The sequence below is a fragment of the Gopherus flavomarginatus genome, chromosome 14, assembly GCF_025201925.1.
Source record: "Gopherus flavomarginatus isolate rGopFla2 chromosome 14, rGopFla2.mat.asm, whole genome shotgun sequence".
Lineage (NCBI taxonomy): Eukaryota > Metazoa > Chordata > Testudines > Testudinidae > Gopherus > Gopherus flavomarginatus.
Genome location: NC_066630.1, coordinates 41,457,273 through 41,479,386, shown reverse-complemented (window position 1 = coordinate 41,479,386; position 22,114 = coordinate 41,457,273). Strand labels below are relative to the sequence as shown.

The window sequence follows — 22,114 nt, the reverse complement described above, 5'->3', positions numbered from 1 at the left end:
GTAGTAATTGCATAGGGTTTACTTGGCAAACAGCATCTCCAGTAATTAAAGAGGGCTTCTGTTAACAAATTGTCTTCCCACCCACCAGCTGCAAGGGTTGGTCTTCATTCCTCAGCCCTGCTGAAGGAAAGATTTGTTTGAAAAGCCCTTGCCAAGAAATCCCACGTTCGACATTCTGCTCCTTATCCTGAGCATCTAGGTCTCCCACCAGTGGAGTGTTACTCAGCTTTCCACCGGAGTCCCCAGTATGCTGCAAAGGGAACAGGCTTTTTCCTTGCTGACATCTGGAACAAAATATGGCAGTCAGGGAAGAGCCTTAATAAATGAGCAGATTGCAGAGGGAAAGGAGAAAGAAGGAAAGCCACTGCATGATGCAAGCTATTTACAGGCAGGGGAAATCCACCCAGTTAGAGTGACAGTAATAGCAGAACTAGAACTCGGCAAATAATTGCAGTGATTAAGAGGAGGGATGGTCCTGTGGTTAAGGCCCTGGATTGGGACTTGGGAGATCTTTGTTCTTCCACAGCTTCCCTGTGTGAGCTCAGGCAAGTCACTTAATCGTTCTGTGCCCCTGCAGTCCATCTGGAAAATGGCAATAACAAACCTTCCTTTGTCTTAACTATGGAGGTTATAAAATCTTCAGGGCAGGGACTGTCACAATGGGGTTCCGATCCTGGCTGAGGTCTCCGGGGGTAACTATAATGCAAATAATAATTATTCATTGAATTTTACATCTTCTAGTTCACCAGTTTCTCATGTGTAGTGAGTACCATTCACAAATTTCCTCAGTGACTAATGCACAGAGTGCTGGCAAGCAGCTGATTATGAATGTTTGCAGTTCTTACTTTATTAGGCCCTGATCTTGCAGAAGAATTATGTAGGCAAATCCCTGCACCTGCATGAGTGGGGCTCTGCATAGGTCCACTTGCACAGAGGCCATGGCTCATTACTCTGTGTCCTTCTGTCTCTGGATCAGGTGATTGCATAACTAGCCAGTACAGCATTGCTTGCAAATTTGACAGTTAAGGAGAGAGGCCTTTTGAAATTTGCTTTTGGCAAATATTTGAGCTCAGAATAAGCTTTTCTAGGTATACATGCTAGTAAAACTTAAACTCTGAGTGTTTGTAGAAAACAAACATGGAAGAGCTGAGAACAGTCCAATTAAAATTCACTTTCAGATTTGACTAAGTATGTACAGAGATTTCTTCCACTTTTCCATTAGCTCAACACAGCACATATCAGGGTTCTGTACCCTGTGAAGTAAGTCGGGCGGTATTAAGGAAAGAAAGTAGCCTTTTCATAGGTAAGATTGCATCCAGCGTCCATTGTAAAGCTCTATTTTAGCACCCCTTGTAGGACTGAACCCTAGATTAGATCATATTAGCTCAGTATGGAAAAGCTCCATTGGATTCCTGAGTCTAATGCCAGTCACTCCTTTAATTTAATAATCTGGTGCTATGTCCATCTCATTTATTTGCACTGTAAAGAATAGCTAAAATGAAAGTTATAAAGAAACCACAAAATACTGTTTTTCCATAAACAATATTTTTTTATTTAAAAAACAGGTTAAATTTGTTAAATGACCACAGTCTCCTTGCTTATCATGTCATTTATAAAACCCAAGGATTTAAAAGCAAGGATGTGACCATTTAAGGTCACTATAAATCTTATGCCCACACCGACCTGGATTAACCAATGTGTCCTCTATGCACTTGCACAGAGCTTCCATCTCAGGGGACCCCTCCAACAACCAGCAGAATATCCCAAAACTGAACAGCGCAGTGGCCCCTTGCATCAGAGCGCAACACCACTCACTCAAGTTTGGCCCAGCCCCCTCTCCACCCTGCCCCCGTCATGACGGAGGGAGAGATGGCTGTGCCAAACCTGAATGGTGCAAGAGCACGTGAGTGCAGCGCAGGCAGCAGGAGTGAACGGAGCTGGCTGGCCGGGGTTGAAAGGATCCGCCTTAGCCTAGGATGGTAGCAGAGCATGGAGCTGGGCGCAGCGGCGCTGGTGAGTACTTAGGAAGGTCCCAGAGATGGTGGGTGTGGGGGTAAGGGTGAGCTGTAGGTGGGCTATGGTGTGAGGGGTTGGGAATGAGTGGGGGATGGTGGGGAGGAGTTGGGGGGAATGTTGGGGGGGATGGAGATGGGGGCCAGGATGTTGAGGGTGAGTGATGGATGTTGGAGGCTGTGGCCAGTGGTATTAAGGTGTTGGGAGCTGTGGTGAGCGGGATGTATGTCAGCACTGCTGGGATGTGTGTGAGGGTGGTCGGGATAGGTGGGGCTGGTAGAGGGTTGATGGTGTACATGTGGGGGATGGGAGGAGCATTCAGGGGGCTGTGGGGAATGGGAGGGCCATTCAGGGGGCTGTGGGGTGTGTGCAGGGCATTTAGGGGGAAGTGGAGGGAGGGAGGGGCATTCAGGGGCTGTGCGTGGAGCAAGAGGAGCATTCAGAGGGAATTGGGGGAAGGGACATTCAGGGGAAGTGGGGGGCAGGAGGGACATTCAGGGGGCTGTGCGTGGAGCAAGAGGAGCATTCAGGGGGAATTGGGGGGAGGGGCATTCAGGGGAAGTGGGGGGCAGGAGGGACATTCAGGGGGCTGTGCGTGGAGCAAGAGGAGCATTCAGGGGGAATTGGGGGGAGGGGCATTCAGGGGAAGTGGGGGCAGGAGGGACATTCAGGGGGCTGTGCGTGGAGCAAGAGGAGCATTCAGGGGGAATTGGGGGAGGGGCATTCAGGGGAAGTGGGGGGCAGGAGGGACATTCAGGGGGCTGTGCATGGAGCAAGAGGGGCATTCAGGGGTGTGTGAGAGGCTTTCAGGAGCTCTTTGTGGGTTGAAGAAAGGGGCATTCTGGGGCCTGTATGGGACTAGGGTGCTTGGTTGTTTAGTTTAGTGAAGATGGGAGACCTAATTTCCATAGTGCACAGGCTCCCACAATTCTGTAACGGGGCCTGTGCCCATATATTATTCCCATCAAATTCAAGTGGCTATAGGGCAATTCACTAGCATGCATGGAATCCAAGTAGGATTCTGACAATGCTGTCAGCCAATTCTATAGGAAACTAACTAAAGATTTATTAGCTAAGACAAAAGAATTACAGTTATTGAGAGATTAAAGCAGGTAAAATATAACAATAGATAGGTGACAGTTTGTAACTCCAAGTGATGGCGATGATGTAATAAACTGCCGGTTTCCCAAAAGTCTGTCAGGGCTACTTAGAATAACTCTGGGAATCTCTGTCTTCTCGTTCGGTTATTCTGTCCTGTTAGGATCCAAACAGTCCAGAGACACAGGATCTTTCATTTGATGGTATTTATAGTCTCTTCACACAGAAAGCAAGCTGAGAGTGTTTCTGTTAACGTGGTCTTTTCTTTTGATGGTGAGTGAGGAAAGCACTTAGACCTTTGACCTCTGACTATATATATAATGACCACTTGCTGTGAAATCTGCATTTCTGTTAAAGTCCTTAAGTCCTTCATTAGCTTTTCACAAGATTTCTTTGATGGGTAATTTAGTTACAAGGGTGTTTACCATGTAAATGTTTGCTGTTACATTATGACAGGAACAGATAAGCAAAAACAATACCAGTAGCATTCCACTAGTTTTCATGAAGTTTAAACATCTGAATACACACATATACATCTAACCATTACTTTGATCTACACAAGTGAATTAACCTAACTACACTCTAGCATGCCCTAGTCAGCCAGGGTCACACTGCGCTTAGATGGGACTGACCCAGTCTGGCAATTCCTATGTTTTGTTTACTGAAAATTGGATCTTCTTCACAGGCCGTGAGACCCGGCTCCCCCTGCGCATCAAAGGGGAAGGGATGGGCCCCAAGCTGCTCTTCAGTTTTGACCAGCTAGATATTGGAAAGGTCTTTGTTGGGTCAACACACAGTTACGAGGTAAGCAGATAGGGCAGTGTTGATAGGCTCATGGCATGTGAACTACAGAGTCTGACTGCTTACTGTACAGCCAAAGGTGAGCTAATCCTACAGTGTGGAGACTCCTGAACCCAGAGCTTTTGGTAGCTGGGTCACTTTGATTTGAGAGTGGCTGGATGTCCTGAGTGCAAGCTCAGAATGAGCAAATCCCAGGCTTCATCTTCCTTTGAATGGTGTGTATGTTCCCATACAAAGTGACCACTGCATACTTCTAGGTGCACATGTCTCCTTGCAGTATCCTTAGGGCAGGATTTCTATGTCTGATGTGTTTTGTGGCTTACAAAGAAATTTATACATTAAAATAGGATAAGGACATAGGTACTCCTCTGCAAAAAGACTCCGGTGACTTCAGTAGACTTTGGTTCAGGCCTTAAATGCAATGTACCTTTGTGCTATGGCTGTTAAGAAGACACAGGTGGCCTAGCCATGTTGGTCAGGGTGTAAAAATCCATGCCTGTAGCTGATGTAGTTCTGCCGGCAAACTCCCCAGTATAGATGCAACTGTGCTGATAGAAGAGTTCTTCAGTCAGCATTGCTGATGTTAGGGGAGGTGGTGGTTCTATGTAGGCAGAAGAACTCCCCCTGTCAGTGTACATGGTGTCTATGCCAGAGGGCTATGCTAACATTGAGTGCTTGCTCATATCGATTCCAATTAGGTGTGCGCGCGCCGCGTGCATGATCGTCGGAAGATTTTTACCCTAGCAACACTCGGTGGGTTGGCTGAGGCGCTCCCTGGAATGGCACCTTTACAGCGTCGGATATATACCCCAGCCGACCCAGTGCCCTCTCAGTTCCTTCTTACTGCCCATGACGGTTGTTGGAACTGTGGAGTGTGGCGTAGCTGAACTCCACTTCCCTAGCTTATAGTATAGCACTCGTTTATAGTTGTAAATAGTTTTAAAAGTAGTTGTTGTTAGTTCTTTAGTAGTAGTTAATAGTTATTGTTTTTTAGTGTAAATAGTTGTTGGGAGTAAGGGGCTCCTCCCCTTCCCTCCCTCCTGGTAGCCAGGCTGATGCCTAGGTCTCCATGTTTCAAACTGTGCTCGGCCTGCCTTAAGCCGATGCCTAATGGAGATCCCCACGACTCCTGTTTGAAGTGCCTGGGGGAATCCCATCAGTCTGATAAGTGGCGCATTTGCAAGGCATTCAAGCCACGGACTAAAGAGGAGTGGGACTTTCACTTGAAGCAGCTCCGATGTCCTCATCGGTTCGAAGCGCGGCTGCGGCACCGAAAGGGTCAGCACCATGTCCAGACACCGGCAAAGACTCCCGGCACCGGACATCTCCGGCACCTCTACCAGTGCAGCGCCGCTCGCTGTCTCCGGGACCAAAGAAGCAGCATAAACAACCTGCTGCCCCTTGCAGTTGCCGGCACCACCTGTGCCTCCCTCAGAGCCGCATCCCATGTTGGACCGTCTCGCAAAGGCACCAACCCCGTACCGTTGACTCCAGCACCACAAGGGCTGTCGAGTCTGGAACAGTTAACCTCCTCGGTGCATACTGTGGTCAAGCTCGGGCTGCCATCCACTCCGGAGACTTTCTCCATGGCATGCCACCTGATGGCACTCACCGAGCCGAGACCGTCGCAACCTTTGGTGCTGCTGGTACGGGCTATTCCCTCAAAAGAAAAGCCCTCCGTAATGTGTCCTCCGTCGCAGAGTGACACAGGACGACACTGATCCCGGTCCCAATCCCGGTCACAGTCTCTGTCCAGATGCTGGTCGTGTTCACAGCACCGCTCACAATCCCGGCACAAGTCGCACTTGCAACGCCACTCCGCCTCGCAAAGATCTTCTTCCCAGTACGGTCGGTACCGGTCCAGCTCCTGGCACCCATCTCACTGCTGGTCCAGGCGCCGATCTACTCGGAGTCGATCCCGGCACCATTCCGCCCATAGATCTTTGCTGAGGTCCAGATCTGCCTCCTAGCACTGATATGGCTATCGGTCCCAATCAGAATCGCGGTACCGCTCGAGACCACGGCACCAATCCCCATCACGGCACGGGGCAGTATCACACGGCAAGGCGACCCAGCATACATGCTCGGCTCCATCTTGGCCGTCCCGTCCCACCTCGAGGTCGTCCCAGGCAGAAAGTGGCTACCGTGTCCAGGACCAAGATGCAGGTGGTGCTAGCCAATGGCACGACGAGGGACAGGACCCTGGTCAGGGACCTCCGCAATGGTCCTTTTGGACCACTTGGGCATACCATCAGGCCAAAGTGTCCCCTCAGGGGCTTCTCGCTCTGCCCACTCGGAGCCCCTACTGCCGGAGGCTACTGTGAGTTGCCCTCCCCTGGGTGGTTCGGAGGCGACGGCTCTGCCTTCAGCTCAGGCCAATGCCACTAGCATGGTGGACCTAGGGCAGCCAGACCCTCTCCAACAAGACCTTCCCCAGGACCTGTTAGTCCCAGGTGTTTTCTTCTCCTCTTCGCCCGACAAGGCAGTGTAGGGTATGTCCTCCTCTAGCCCCTCACCTATAGACCTCCATGCATACCAGGAGTTGCTCCGCAGGGTGGCACAAAACATGAGCCTCCAGGTGGAGGGCGTGGTGGAGGTCGAGGATCCTGTAGTGGACATTCTCTCGGTCAACACCCCGACCAGAATAGCCTTGTCCTTTATCCAGACTATTCAGGCTAATGCCACTATGATCTGGCAATCTCCAGCCTCTATTCCGCCCACTGCCAAAGGGGTGGAGAGGAAGTATTTGGTCCCCTCCAAGGGCCACGAATACTTGTATATTCACCCCCAGCTGTGCTCCTTCATTGTACAGTCAGTTAACGAGAGGGAAAGACACGGCCAACAAGCTCCCACTCCTAAATCCAAGGATGCTAGACCTGGATTTATTTGGGGGCAAAGTTTATTCTACTGGCGTTTGCAGCTCAGGATCGCTAACCAGCAGGCCCTCCTGAACCGCTACAATTATAATACCTGGAACTCAGTGCAAAAGTTCAAAAAACGTATTCCTCAGCAGTCCAGGGAAGAGTTCAGGGCCCTACTAGAGGAGGGCAAGAAGGTAGCCAGAACATCCTTGCAAGGGGTTTTACTCATGTTATTTTCTAGTTCCCAAGGTAAAGGGCTGGCTATGGCCCATCCTGGACCTGTTCGGACGCAACAAATTCATGGTAAGATTGAAGTTCCATGTGGTTTCCCTGGAGACCATTATTCCTTCCCTGGATCCTGGAGACTGGTACTCTGCCCTCGACATGAAGGATGGGTACTTCCACATAGCGATTTACCCGCTGCACAGGTGTTTCCTTCGCTTTGTGGTCAACCAACAGCACTTCCAATTTTCTGACCTTGCCTTCGGCCTATCCACGGCACCAAGGGTCTTTACAAAGTGTATGGCTGTCATAGCTGCCTCACTCCGTCAACATTGGATCCAAGTGTTTCCGTACCTCGATAACTGACTCATTTGGGATCACTCCAAGGACCAGGTGCAATCTCATGTTCACCATGAGCTTGTTCAGACAGCTGGGCCTGCTGTTCAGTCTCGAAAAGTCCACTTTGGAGCCGACCCAAAGAATAGACTTCATCGGAGCAGTCCTGAATTCAAAACTTGCCCGTGCGTGCCTACCACACACTTGCTTCCAGTCCATGGCGAGCATTATTCACGGCCTCCAAAGCTTCCCGACCTCAACAGCACGAACATGCCTTGGTCTCCTGGGACACGTGGCATCTTGCATTTTCGTGACCAGATGTGCCAGATTGCGCCTCCATTCACTTCAGGCCTGGCTCTCAACCGTATACTGCCCAGTCCGGGACAACATGGGCACAGTGGTCACGGTACCACTGGAAGTCTTAACCTCCCTGGTTTGGTGGCTGAACCCCAACTCAATATGCAAAGGGGTACCATTCCATGCCCTGCAGCCCTCCCTGGTCCTAACCACGGATGCATCTTTGGGTTGGGACACCCACCTTGCAGACCTTCACATGCAGGGCCTTTGATCTACACAAGAGAGATCCCTACACATCAATGTACGGGAGCTGAGAGCGGTGCGCCTGGCATGCCAAATGTTACACAAGGACCTTCAGGTCCATTGTGTTGCAGTTTTTACAGACAACACAACAGCCATGTTTTATATCAACAAACAAGGGGGAGCACGATCGCCCCCCTCTGTCAGGAAGTCCTTCGCCTGTGAGAGTTCTGCATAGCTCACTCGATCGACCTAGTGGCGTTGTTTCTCCCAGGAGTCCAGAAAACCTTGGCGGACCACCTCAGCAGGTCCTTCCAGGCTCAAGAGTGGTCAATTCTCCCGGACATCATCCACTCTGTTTTCCAGAAGTAGAAATTTCCTCAGATAGACCTCTTCGCCTCTCACAAGAATTGGAACTGCCAGGTGTTCTGCTCTCTTGAGAGTTTCTCCCCAGGTTCCCTGTTGAAGGCCTCCCTGATACCGTGGAAAGACCACCTGTTCTATGCTTTTCCTCCATTTCCGTTAGTCCACAGGGTCCTTCTCAAGTTGCGCAGAGACAGGGCCTGCTTAATTCTGCTCGCCCCAGCGTGGCCCAGGCAGCACTGATATACCACTCTTCTTGATCTCTCAGTGACCACCCCAATCCCACTTTCGTTGTGGTCAGACCTGATCATTCAGGAACACGGACGACTCTGTCATCTAGACCTACAATCCCTCTACCTCACAGTGTGGATGCTGCATGGCTAACTCAAGCTGAGCTGCACTGCTCCTGCTCAGTGCAGCAGGTACTTTTGGGTAGCAGAAAGCCCTCTCCTAGGTCCATGTATTTGGCCAAGTTGAAGTGTTTCTCCTGCTGGTGTGCTCTGAGCAATACTGTCCCCCTGGAGGCGCCAGTACCTACCATCTTAGACTATCTCTTGTCCTTGAAACAGCAGGGCCTGGCAGTTTCATCCATCAGAGTACACCTAGCAGCTATTTCAGCCTTCCACCCAGGCGAAAATGGATGCTTGGTCTTCTCCAATCCCATGGTCAGCAGGTTCCTCAAAGGCCTAGAACGTCTGTATCTGCAAATTCGGCATCCGACCCCTATGTGGGTCCTCAACTTGGTCCTATCCAGGCTCATGGGTGCCTATTCAGACTCATGGGTTCAAGCTGATGGCCACCTGCTTGCTCCTGTACCTTTCCTGGAAGACAGCCTTCCTCGTAGCTATCACCTCGACGAGACGTGTCGGGGCTTAGAGCCCTCATCTCGGACCCACTGTATACGGTGTTCCATTAGGACAAGGTATAGCTGCAACCACACCCTGTGTTACTAAGGTGGTGTCTGCCTTCCATGTCAACCAAGACACATTCCTTCTGGTCTCCTATCCAAAGCCGCACGCTTCTCGATGAGAACAACAGCTGCACTCCCTGGACATTCGCAGGGCCTCACCTTTTACATCGAATGAACTAAACCTTTTAGGAGGACATCCCAGCTGTTCATAGCGGATGAAGGGCCTCCCGGTCTCCACCCAGCGCATCTCGTCCTGGATCACATCATGCATCCGTGTATGCTATGACTTGGCTAGTGTCTCAACTATGCACCTTACTGCCCACTCCACTCAGGCTCAAGCTTCGTCCTCCGCCTTCCTGGCTCATGTACCCATACAGGAGATCTCTAGGGCAGCAACGTGGTCATTGGTACATACCTTTGCTTCCCACTATGCTATCATCCAGCAGTCAAGGGGTGACGCGGCATTTGGCTCAGTGGTTCTGCACTGCGCGACGTCTCACTCCGACCCCACTGCCTAGGTAAGGCTTGGGAGTCACCTAATTGGAATCGATATGAGCAAGCACTCGAAGAAGAAAAGACTCACCTTTGTAACTGTTGTTCTTCGAGATGTGTTGTTCATGTCCATTCCAAACCCGCCCTCTTTCCCCTCTGTTGGAGTAACCGGCAAGAAGGAACTGAGAGGGTGCTGGGTTGGCTGCGGTATATATCCAGCACCGTAAATGGGGCTCCGCAGCCGACCCACCAAGTGTTGCTAGGGTAAAAATCTTCCGACAATTGTGCACGCGGCGCGCACACACCTAATCGGAATGGACATGAGCAACACATCTGGAAGAACAACAGTAGTAGCGTGAACAAGCTTGCTGCATGTGAACTCAATTTTGTGGAAGTCCTTTCAAACAACCCCCAATTCAGTGCATCCTACCGCTTCCTGAGGCTAAGGTTCACTGCCAATCAATCTCTTCCCACCCCTTGCTCTTTTTGCAGCGAGCACTTTAGGAATCAATCTGAAAGAGTTAAGAGTTTCTGCAAGTGAAGCAAATAGCAATGGCATCAAATATGAGCAAAAATGAAAAACACAGCAACCTAAAGAGGTATTAAATGAGGCAATGCATCATGTTGGACATTTCTGAAGCCCTGCTGTGGCGAGGAAGGGCATGTTTAAGGTGTTTCTTCACAGAAATATTTTGTACTCTGTGCATTTTCAATGCTGATGCCTTACTGCATCTCTCTGTGCATTTTCCATGCTGATGCCTTATTGCATCTCTCGCTATCAATTTATTAGTTTCCTTACTTGAGACAAATTTAAACAACTAGATGTTGCCCTTAGCAGGGCTGTCCTTAGCCATAGGCAGAACAGGCAGCCGCCTAGGGCACCACTCTGCCTGGGGGCCCCATTCTGCTGGGAGCCTGGACAGATGGGAAGCAGTGGAGCATGTAAGAGCAGGGCTGCTGGGTCCTAGAGAGACGAATGCAGCACAGTCTGAGGGAGGGGATTGGCTGCTGGGATCTCTGGGAAGGAACTCCCCTGTGAGTGTGACTCTTTACCCCAGCGTGAGGTGAGACAGGCTCAGGAGCTCTGGCAGTATCCTTTATTGTCCCCCATAACATCCATTCTTCTCCCCCCTGCCCCACAGAGTACCCCTCTTTCTCCCTCCCCCCCATGGAGCACCCCTCTCTCCCCCCTCCCCTCTGTCAGGGCTGGGTTGGGTGAGGTGCTGCAAGTGGAGGGGAGGCTGGCTGCCTGCTGAGAAATGACAGTGAAAGTAACTCACTTCCTCGCAGGCAGCCAGGATTGGAATGGTCACAGAGGGCTGTGCTGGGGATAGCCAGATAGCATGTGTGAAAAATCAGGACAAGGAGTTGGGGTAGGGAGCAGATGTCCCACTTTTATAGGGACAGTCCCAATTTTTGGGTCTTTTTCTTATATAGACTCCTATTCCCCCCTACCCCCATCCTGATTTTTCACACTTGCTGTCTGGCCACCCTAGATGGGGATAATTGGTGCCTATATAAGACAAAGCCCCAAATATCAGGATTAGCCCTATAAAATCAGGACATCTGGATCTGATCACCCTAGCTGGGGAGTGCGTCTCTCCCCCGGGCTGGCAGTGATCCATCTCATCCGGGGGGAGTTGCACAAGGCAGGATGAGCTGCTGTGGCTAAATGGGTGTCCCGTCCCTGAAATCAGATGCTGTGCTAACTTCACCGTGATCCATTGGGCTGGCAGTGGTGCCAACTGGCATGTGATAGGACCTGAGGGTTTGCTGCTGCTGTTGTCACTCTGCACCCCAAGAGGTGGATTTTGGGGTCCTGCAGTTTTCCACCTATCTCCTCCTCTATTGCAGCTGTTGGACCAGCAGGCTGGGGGGTTGAGCCAAGCATGAAAGCATGTGTTGCCATTTAGATCGTCACTTAACAAATTTGTTCGCCAAAAATGCTTGCTAACAATCCTGAATTCAATTTCAGTATTTTTTTTTAAAAAATCAATATCTTTGCCAAAACCAGAAAATTAAGTTGTTGACAATTATTTGTGACAAGTTTGGTATGGGGAAGGGAGTGGGCCAGTTTTCATCAGAGAAACAAAAAATGTGGACTGACTTTCCTATAGCCCTGTTACTGCTAAATAGAGCCCTCCAACAACTGTAATATGCTCATCTCCTTATTAGTGTATAGAGCAGGGGTCGGCAACCTACGGCACATGTGCCAAAGGTGGCAAGTGAGATGATTTTTGATTGCACACAGCGGCGGGCTGAACAGCTCAGCCCGCCGCTGCTCTGGGGTTCCGGCTGCTGCCCCATTGCCACCTGGGGTCCCAGCGGCCGGCCCCACTCAGCCAGAGGCGGCTCTAGACATTTTGCCACCCCAAGCACGGAGGGTCCGCTGGTCCCACAGCACCCTGTGGAAGGTCCACCAAAGCCGCGGGACCAGCGGACCCTCCGCAGGCATGCTGCCAAAGGCACCCTGCCTGCCAGCCTCGCGGCGCTGGCAGAGTGCCCTCCACGGCTTGCCGCCCCAGGCACCCGCTTGGAGCGTGGGTTCCTGGAGCCGCCCCTGCACTCAGCACCCACTGCTGGTCTGGGGACCCCCAAGGAACCCCAGGCTGGCAGTGGGCTGAGCAGGCCGGTGGCTGATACCCTGACTGAGCCACTCAACCCGCTGTCGGCCTGGGGTTCCATTCACTCAGCTGGTAGCGGGCTGAGCAGGACTAAATTCAACGAAATAGGAAAAAAAGAGCAACTAATGACAAAGTGCAAGAACGTAGAGCAGTGATCCCCCAGGTGCCAGACGAAGGACCATGGCGGCAGATGAGCATCTGCCGAAATGCTGCTGAAATTTGGTGGCAACACCTCTGGATTACGCTGCTAGTCGGCGGCAAGCAGCGTCATCCAGAGGCGTTGCCGCCAAAATGCCGCTGAATTTCAGCGACATTTCGGTGGATGCTCGTCCGCCGACCAGTACGCAGGTGTTCTGAGAGGCCCCAGCAGGCGCCATGGCATCCATGGGCACCGTGTTGGGGACCCCTGACCTAGAGAGCCTCCTGAAGCACGGCAATCATTTTGGTTTAAATGGACTTGACCTGTATGAAGAATTGAGTACACTGTCATCAATGTTGCCACATGCAAAATCGATGATGGGCTTTGTACAGTTTATTCATGTCAGCAAACTTGTTGACATATATCCTAATGTGTAGATTGCCACTCGTATTCTACTGACAATTCCTGTAACAGTAGCGTCAGGAGAACGGAGTTTCTCAAAACTAAGGCTCATTAAAAACTATCTCCGCTCTACAAGGAGTCAGGAACACTTGACTGGTCTTGCTAGTCTTGCAATCAAACAAGACATCACTTTGTCTATGTCATACGATGACATTATTCTGATTTTGCAGCCAAAAAAGCCAGAAAGATTGCTTTTGATTAAAAACAAATCCTTCTTTCAATACCTCTTCATAGAAATTTCCAATAAAATATTGACAGATTAAAAACATTATATTATTTGCATCATTCTGTCAAATCAGAATTTTTTCTATAGTGCTACTTCTTTAGTGCTAGTCCATCAGCATTACAGTGGCTTAACTATGTTAAACTGGTTTTAATAACATGCATGTGGCAAGTTTTCCAATAGTGTAAGCGTATGTTTGTGTTGCTAAGAGCAAGACAGGCACTGGGGCACCAGTTTAATAATCCCGCCTAGGGCACCATAAATGCTAAGGACGGCCCTGGCCCTTAGTCAGTGTTCTTGGCAGCTATGCAGTGAGTAAACTTCAACTTTGGGGCAGCTTATATTAGGACCTTGTGTAACTAAGCAGTAAAATACATGAGCGTGTATATCATTATTTGTATTCTTTCCTCAGTGAGGAAGAGGAGGATGTGCAACTATTCTTTGAAGCAGTACCAGAATTTTAAAAAACAAGTCACATTTTCATGCTTCTCCCTCAGTTTCTTTGCTAGATTCTACAAGGACAAAAGGGGGCAGGAGATTGTAAAACAGATGAAATGTGTCTGTGGAAATGGCAGGAAGTCAGCCTGCAGCACTGAAGAAATTTATAATTTTGCCTAAAGCAAAATGTATCAGTGAAACAATAGTGTTTGTTGACAGTAGTGGGGACTTTTTGACCAGTATAAAGGGTCTGGGTCTGGAGAGGAGCTGAGGCCTACATCTCTTATTCAAGACAATGGGATTTGTGGGTGCACAGCAATTACAAAATTAGCCCCAAACTTACAGTGTGTCACAAACAATTGTGAAAGTCTTAGATTGTGCTTGTGAATATTTATGAGATTAAAATTGTTTGGAATAGGTCATGCTGATATTTGCCCTCCTTGTTCACTGGCCTTTATAGTTTAGCTAAGACAGAGCTGATCCAACAAGATAGAGGAAAATAAAAAAGGTCTGTATTGAACCAGTACAGCTCTACCCCTCTATAACGCGACCTGATATAACACGGGTTCACATATAGCGCTGTAACAGCGGGGATCTGGCGGCGCTTTAAAGGGTCCAGGGCTCCGGCTGCTGCAGGGAGCCCCAGGCCCTTTAAGTCACCGCCAGAGCCCTGCTGCTGCTACCCCATGGCTGTGGCAGCGGGACTGGGCTGGCAATTTAAAGAGCCCGGGCTCCCCGCAGTGGCCGGAGCTCGGAGCTCTTAAAATCACCATTGGAGTCCTACCGCTGCTACCCTGGGGCTGCGGCAGTGGGGCTCAGCCGGGGATTTAAAGGGCCCAGGCTCCCCACAGTGGCCGGAGCCTGGAGCTCTTTAAATCACCACTGGAGCCCTGCCGCTTCTACCCCGGGGCTGTGGCAGCAGAGCTCCGTCGGCGATTTAAAGGGCCTGGGGCTCCCTGCGGCTGGAACCCCGGGTTCTTTAAATCACTGCTGCAGCCCTGCCAACGCTGCCCCGATAAAACGGCTTTTCTCTTATAACGCGGTAGGGATTTTTGGCTCCCCATGACCGCATTATAGCCGGTAGCAGTGTACTTTTGGATACTTCTGAAATTAGCAATACCCAGGTTTCTGAGTACTACTTGACTTTATACAATAAATAGCAGATGCCCTCCTCACATAAAAAGAAAAGCTTCCAGAAAAATAAGCTAAGTAGGTTAATAAAAATGAACTCATAATATTTTGCATTTTTGTCTATAGAAGCTTTCATCTGAGGACCCCAAAGTGCTTTTCAAAGGAGGGATAAACAACCATTTTATAAATACAAGACTAGTCCCCAGGAAAGGATGTCTGACAAATGTGTCTGTCTGTCTAATCATGACAAGGTCATATGTTTTCTATTTGCAATCTGGTTTATGCTCCCAGTTCTAAACAAGAACAGTGGGCATTAGCAGTGTCATAACCCAGTGCACCCAAGTCTGCAAGGTGCCAAGTGCCCTCAGCTTACTGGCTCCAGGAGGAGTGGAATGCATTCAGCATGTTGCAGGATTGGCCCCCGGGAGCAATATGATTGTATGATGTTTCGTCAGAAACAATGTGACTGTTCTTTGCTGCTCTTGGGGACTTTTCTGAATGCCCAGATATGTGTTCGGTGTCTATCTTGTACTGCACATTCAGGTACAGTGGAGGGTATTCTGCTCTCAGTTTCACTGGAGTAAATTCAGAGCAACTCTCTTGATTTATTTGGAATTATTGCAGATATAATTGAGTGCAGAATTTAGCCCATTGTATTTCCCTTGGCTTCCGACAGGCAACGTCTTGTCACTTCTCCCTTTTCAGATGTTAATCATTTAATTAGAAAACAAATCAGTTCAGTCTGTGAGAAGTAAAAGTTCCTTGTATGTTTCCATTCCTTCCCTTTTACTGCTGCAGGCCATCCTGTGTAACAAAGGAGCCATTGATGCCCTCTTTAACTTGATTCCTCCAGCTACTGCCCTGGGCGCCTGTTTTACCCTCGATCCCAAAGAGGGCATCATTCTGCCAGGTGGACTTCAAGCCATCCAGATTTCCTTCAGTTCCACCATCCTGGGGGAGTTCACAGAGGAGTTTAAATTCAGTGTGAATGGAGCCCCCGAGCCTGTGGACTTGACTATTAGGTAAGCGGGGCTATAATGAGTATTCATTAATAATTGGCATTTCTGTAGCATCTTTCATCTTAGGACAGTTTTGATCCTCAGCACCCCTGTGAGGTAGAGTATTAATCCTCATTTTACAGCTGGAGATACTGAGGGTATGTCTACACTACAAACTTAGGTCGAATTTATAGAAGTCGATTTTTTTAAAAATCGATTTTATACAGTCGATTGTGTGTGTCCCCACTTAAGACCATTAAGACCATTAACTTGGCGGAGTGCATCCACAGTACCGAGGTTAGCGTCGACTTCCGGATCATTGCACTGTGGGTAGCTATCCCACAGTTCCTGCAGTCTCTGCTGCCCATTGGAATTCTGGGTTGAGATCCCAATGCCTGATGGGGCAAAAACATTGTCGCTGATGGTTGTGGGTAAATGTCTTCAGGTGTCCCCCCCATGAAAGCAACGGCAGACAATCGTTTCTCGTCTTTTTTCCTGGGTTACCTGTGCAGACGACATTCCACGGCAAGCATGGAGCCCGCGTAGCTCACCGTCACCGTATGTCTCCTGCGTGCTGGCAGACATGGGACTGCAGTGCTACACAGCAGCAGCTCATTGCTTTTTGGCAGCAGATGGTGCATTACAATTGGTTGCCATAATTGTCGTCTCCTAGGTGCTCTTTTAGCCGACCTCAGTGAGGTCAGTCGGGGGCGCCTGGGCAGATATGTGTGCTTCTGGCTGGCCTCGGTGAGGTCGGCCAGGGGCGCCTGGACATAAATGGGAGACGACGATGGCCAGCAGTTGTACTGCACCGTCTTCTGGCGAGCAGCCAAGAGACAACGATGGCTAACCATTGTACTGCAGCATCTTCTGGCAAGCAGCAAGGAGATGATGATGGCTAGCAGTTGTACTGCACTGTCTGCTGCCAGCCAAGATGTATAAGAGAGATAGAGTGGATCAAAACAATAAAGAGACCAGATTTGTTTTGTATGCATTTGCTCCCCCCTCCTTCCCTCCCTCTGTGAATAGTAGGAGGAGGGCTAACTCAGTGGTTTGAGTTCAGGCCTTGAGGGGGCCATTGTGTGTGAAAACCCTGTAAGCAAACCCTGTAAGCCGTGTCGTCAGTTGCCCAGAGCAACAGCAGACAATCATTTCGCACCTTTTTTCAGCGCTCACACCATAGCATGGCAAGCATGGAGCCCGTTCAGATCACCACCGCAATTATGAGCACTGTACACACCATGCGCATTATCCTGCAGTATATGCACAACCAGAACCTGCAAAAGCAGGCGAGTAGGCAACGGCAGCGCGGTGATGAGAGTGATGAGGACATGAACACAGACGTCTCTCAAAGTACGGGCCCCGGCAATGTGGACATCATGGTGTTAATGGGGCAGGTTCATGCCATGGAACACCAATTCTGGGCCTGGTAAACAAACACAGACTGATGGGACTGCATAGTGTTGCAGGTCTGGGATGATTCCCAATGGTTGCGAAACTTTTGCATGCATAAGGGCACTTTCATGGAACTTTGTGACTTGCTTTCCCCTGTCCTAAAACGCCAGAATACCAAGATGAGAGCAGCCCTCACAGTTCACAAGCGAGTGGCGAAAGCCCTCTGGAAGCTTGCAACACCAGACAGCTACCGGTCAGTCAGGAATCAATTTGGAGTGGGCAAATCTACAGTGGGAGCTGCTGTGATCCAAGTAGCCAATGCAATCACTGGCTGCTGCTATCAAGGGCAGTGACTCTGGGAAATGGGCAGGTCATAGTGGATGGTTTCGCTGCAATGGGATTCCCTAACTGTGGTGAGGCGATAGACGGAACCATATCCCTCTCTTGGCACCCGGAGCACCAAGCCAGCGAGTACATAAACCAAAAGGGGTACTTTTCAATGGAGCTGCAAGTGCTAATGGATCACAAGGGACGTTTCACCAACATCAGTGTGGGATGGCTGGAAAAGGTACATGACGCTCGCATCTTCAGGAACTCTGGTCTATTTCAAAAGCTGCAGCAAGGGAATTTCTTCCCAGACCAGAAAATAACCATTGGGAATGTTGAAATGCCTATCGTTATCCTTGGAGACCCAGCCTACCCCTTAATGCCATGGCTCATGAAGCCGTACACAGGCAGCCTGGACAGTAGTCAGAAGCTGTTCAACTATAGGCTGAGCAAGTGCAAAATGGGGGTAGAATGTGCCTTTGGACATTTAAAAGCACGCTGGTGCAGTTTATTGACTCAGTTAGACCTCAGCGAAATCAATATTCCCATTGTTATTATTGCTTGCTGTGTGCTTCACAATATCTGTGAGAGTAAGGGGGATACGTTGAGGCAAATCGCCTGGCCGCTGATTACGCGCAACCAGACACCACGGCTGTTAGAAGAGCACAGGAGGGCGCGGTCCGCATCAGAGAAGCTTTGAAAACCAGTTTCACAACTGGACAGGCTACGGTGTGAAAGTTCCGTTTGTTTCTCCTTGATGACACCCCCGCCCCGGGTTCAGTCTACTTCCCTGAAAGCTAAACACCCTCCCCTCCCACCTTTGATCACCACTTGCAGAAGCAATAAAGTCATTGTTGCTTCACATTCATGCATTCTTTATTAATTCATCACACAAATAGGGAGATAACTGCCAAGGTAGCCCAGGAGGGGTGAGGGAGGAGGGAAGGACAAGGCCACACTGCACTTTAAAGCTTATTGAATGCCAGCTTTCTGTTGCTTGGGTAGTCCTCTGGGGTGGAGTGGTTGGGTGCCTGGAGGCCCCACCCAGCATTCTTGGGCATCTGGGTGAGGAGGCTTTGCAACTTGGGGAGGAGGGCTGTTGGTTACACAGGGGCTGTAGTGGTGGTCTGTGCTCAAGCTGCCTTTCCTGAACCTCAGCCATATGCCAGAGCCTATCAGTTTGTTCCTCCAGTAGCCTCAGCATTGCCTCTTGCCTTCTGTCACCAAGCTGATGCTACCTATCATCTTCAGCCCACCACCTGTCCCCGTGTTCATATTGCATTTTTCTGGACTCTGACATTGTCTGCCTCCATGCATTCTGCTGGCTCTTTCAGTGTGGGAGGACTGCATGAGCTCAGAGAACATTTCATCACGAGTGCATTTTTTTCCGCCTTCTAATCTTCGCTAGCCTCTGGGAAGGAGAAGATAGTGTGAGCGTTGAAAGATTTGCAGCTGGTGGTGGGAAAAAAAAAGGGAGAATGGTAGTTAAAAAGACACATTTTAGAGAACAATGGGTAGATTATTTCACGGTATACCTTGCTGTTAACATTACATAGCACATGTGCTTTCGGTAGAAGGTCACATTTTGCCTCTTATTGAGGGTATGCCAGTTTGGTGTGAGAGATCTTTCACGCAGGGCCAGGCAACAGAATTTGGATTGCAGGCAGCCATGGTAAGCCACAGTCTTTTGGCTTCTTTAACCTTCATAACACGTGGGAATGGTTTCAAACAGCAGCGCCCTCCTTTCCCATACCAAGCAGCCATTGGATTGGCCATTTAAAAGGAGGGGCTGTGGTTTTCAGGTTAACATGCAACAAAAACCCAACTAAACCCCCCCACACACACACATCCAATTCTCTGGGATGATCGCTTCACCCCGCCCCCCACTGCATGGCTAACAGCGGGGAACATTTCTGTTCAGCCACAGGCAAAGAGCCCAGCAGGAATGGGCACCTCTGAATGTCCCCATAATAAAATCACCCTATTTCAGCCAGGTGACCAGGAATGATATCACTCTCCTGAGGATAACACAGAGAGATAAAGAACGGAGGCTGTTTGAATGCCAGCAAACACCGGGACCATACGCTGCCATGCTTTGTTATGCAATGATTCCAGACTACATGCTACTGGCCTGGTGTGGTAAAGTGTCCTACCATGGAGGATGGAATAAGGCTGCCCTCCCCAGAAACTTTTTGCAAAGGCTTTGGGAATACATCCAGGAGAGCTTTATGGAGATGTCCCTGGAGGATTTCCACTCCATCCCCAGACACATTAACAGGCTTTTCCAGTAGACGTACTGGCTGTGAATGCCAGGGCAAATTAATCATTAAACAAGCTTGCTTTTAAACCATGTATAATATTTATAAAGGTACACTCACCAGAGGTTCCTTCTCTGCCTGGCAGGTCCGGGAGGCAGCCTTGGGTGGGTTCAGGGGGTACTGACTCCAGGTCCAGGTTGAGAAACAGTTCCTGGCTGTTGGGGAAAATGGTTTCTCCGCTTCCTTGCTGTGAGCTATCTTCAACCTCCTCCTCCTCATCTTCCTCATCCCCAAAATCTACATCCCTGTTGCATGCTACTCCATTAATGGAGTCAAAGCACCGGGGTGGGGTAGTTGTAGGGGCACCCCCTAGAATGGCATGCAGCTCATCATAGAAGCGGCATGTCTGGGGCTCTGACCTGGAGCGGCCGTTTGCCTCTCTGGTTTTTTGGTGAGCTTGCTTCAGCTCTTTAAGTTTCACATGGCACTGCTGCGGGTCCCTGCTATAGCCTCAGTCCTTCATGTCCTTGGAGATGTTTTTAACGTTTGGGCACTTTGTCTTTTGGAACGGAGTTCTGATAGCACAAATTCGTCTCCCCACACAGCGATCAGATCAGATCCGTTCAGTCCAAGCTGGAGCTCTTTAGCGATTCTGGGACTCCATCATGGTCACATCTGCTGATGAGATCTGCACTCACCTGCAGATTGCCACGCTGGCCTAACAGAAAATGAGATTCAAAAGTTTGTGGGCCTTTTCCTGTCTACCTGGCCAGTGCATCGGAGTTGAGAGTGCTGTCCAGAGCAGTCACAATGGAGCACTATGGGATAGCTCCTGGAGGCCAATACTGTTGAATTGTGACCACACTACCCCAAATTCGACCCGGCAAGGTCAATTTCAGCGCTAATCCCCTTGTTGGGGGAGGAGTACCAAAATCGATTTTAAGAGCTCTTTCAATCGAAAATAATGGCTTCGTCATGTGGATGGGTGCAGGGTTAATTTGATCTAACACTGCTAAAGTCCACCCAAACTCACAGTGTAGACCAGGGCTGAGAAGAGCAGATATTTGTCTATGGTCACATAAGGAACCATTGTCAGAGCCAAGACTAGAACCCGTGATTCCTTATCCCCTGCTCTAATCGTTTAGACGCCATGATCTCCCAACTGTGTTCAGCATTCATATGGGGAAATGTAATGCTCTGTGAGAGGGAAAAAGATTCTGCAAGCAAGGACCCCAGTCTCCTTCATTTCTGCTCATAACTAAACCAGGACGTTACTAGTTTTCAATAAACCAGCAACAACTGGGGCTTCCTTAAAAATCAGGCCAATCAGTATTTTTGATTTCAGAATAATTTGTTTGCATAAACTTCTGCAATGTGATAAGTCCCTTCTGAGACCATTACCTGGCCTCATGCAGAGAGCTGCAAAAAGGGTACTAGTGTTTTTAGTATAATTGCTCATTCTGGAGAACTGCTTCAGGGAGGATTGTTCAGGAAATAGTCCAGTCAGGGAGAACTGCGGTAGCTCATGAACTCTTAGATTTCTAATAGTTGTAAGGCCTGTACCATTGGAAATACACAGTGCCCCAGCTGTAGTTTTGCAGGAGTTAGGAGGTGGAGGAACTTAAATCCTTAGTCTTCAGGGTAATAACACAGGCTACTGCTCAGACCTTATCAAACAGAATCATTGTGTCATCTCAAGACTGCTTGGGTGTCAGGCAAGTTTCCAGTTCTGGAGCAACCTAAACTTTGGTAGACTTAATTCACTGGGGAAAGTAACAGGTAGTCTGATCCTTCAATGTGCTGAGTGCTTCGGCCCCCATTGAAATAGATGAGGATCATTTGAAGAACTGGACCTGCAGCAAGGGAAACCAGATAACTATACATAGTGAGGTCATAGGTGCCGACTCTGTGGGTGCTCTGGGGCTGGAGCACTCACAGAGAAAAATTGGTGGGTTCTCTGCAGCCACTGGCAGCTCCCCGCTCCTCCTCCATTCCACTTCCGCCTCCTCACCTGAACACGTCGCTGAGTCCTGCTTCTTCCTCCTCCCTCCCAGTGCTTGCACCATGAAACAACTGTTTCGCAGAGCAAGCGGTGGGAGGGACGAGGAGAAGGAGGAACGCAGCGTGCTCAGAGAAGAGGCGGGGCCGGGACAGGGATTTGGGGAGGGGTCCAATAGGGACAGGGAGGGGGCGAAGTCAGGGCAGGGCCAGAGGCGGTGCGGGGGGAGGCAAGCACCAACCGGCACCAAGGAAAGTTGGCATCTTCCCAAACCCACAGCCGAGGGGAAAGGGGGAGCTTCCCCAGGGCTACCAATAAGCTGCCCCCAGCCCAGAATCTCCAGAGTGCCCAGTTTGCGGCTGCTGTGCCTCCTGCCGGGGCACCTGTGAGTAAGGTCCTGGCAGCTGCCAGTGCTGCAGAGTGGGCTCTAGCATGGGCTGTTTCTGAGACCAGAAGTCTGTTAATATGTTATTAATGATTCATACAA

General features: G+C 49.7%; 1 protein-coding gene across 5 annotated transcripts in view; it reads left to right on the top strand.

The window, feature by feature from the left end:
• Nucleotides 1-22,114, top strand: part of HYDIN (HYDIN axonemal central pair apparatus protein) — a 382,125-nt gene that overhangs the window by 97,769 nt on the left and 262,242 nt on the right. For all 5 annotated transcript variants that reach the window (XM_050922316.1, XM_050922315.1, XM_050922318.1 and 2 more), the window contains exons 11-12: nucleotides 3,797-3,915; nucleotides 15,449-15,672. In XM_050922316.1, coding sequence (XP_050778273.1) covers nucleotides 3,797-3,915; nucleotides 15,449-15,672 — 343 coding nt within the window. The remainder of the gene's footprint in view (nucleotides 1-3,796; nucleotides 3,916-15,448; nucleotides 15,673-22,114) is intronic.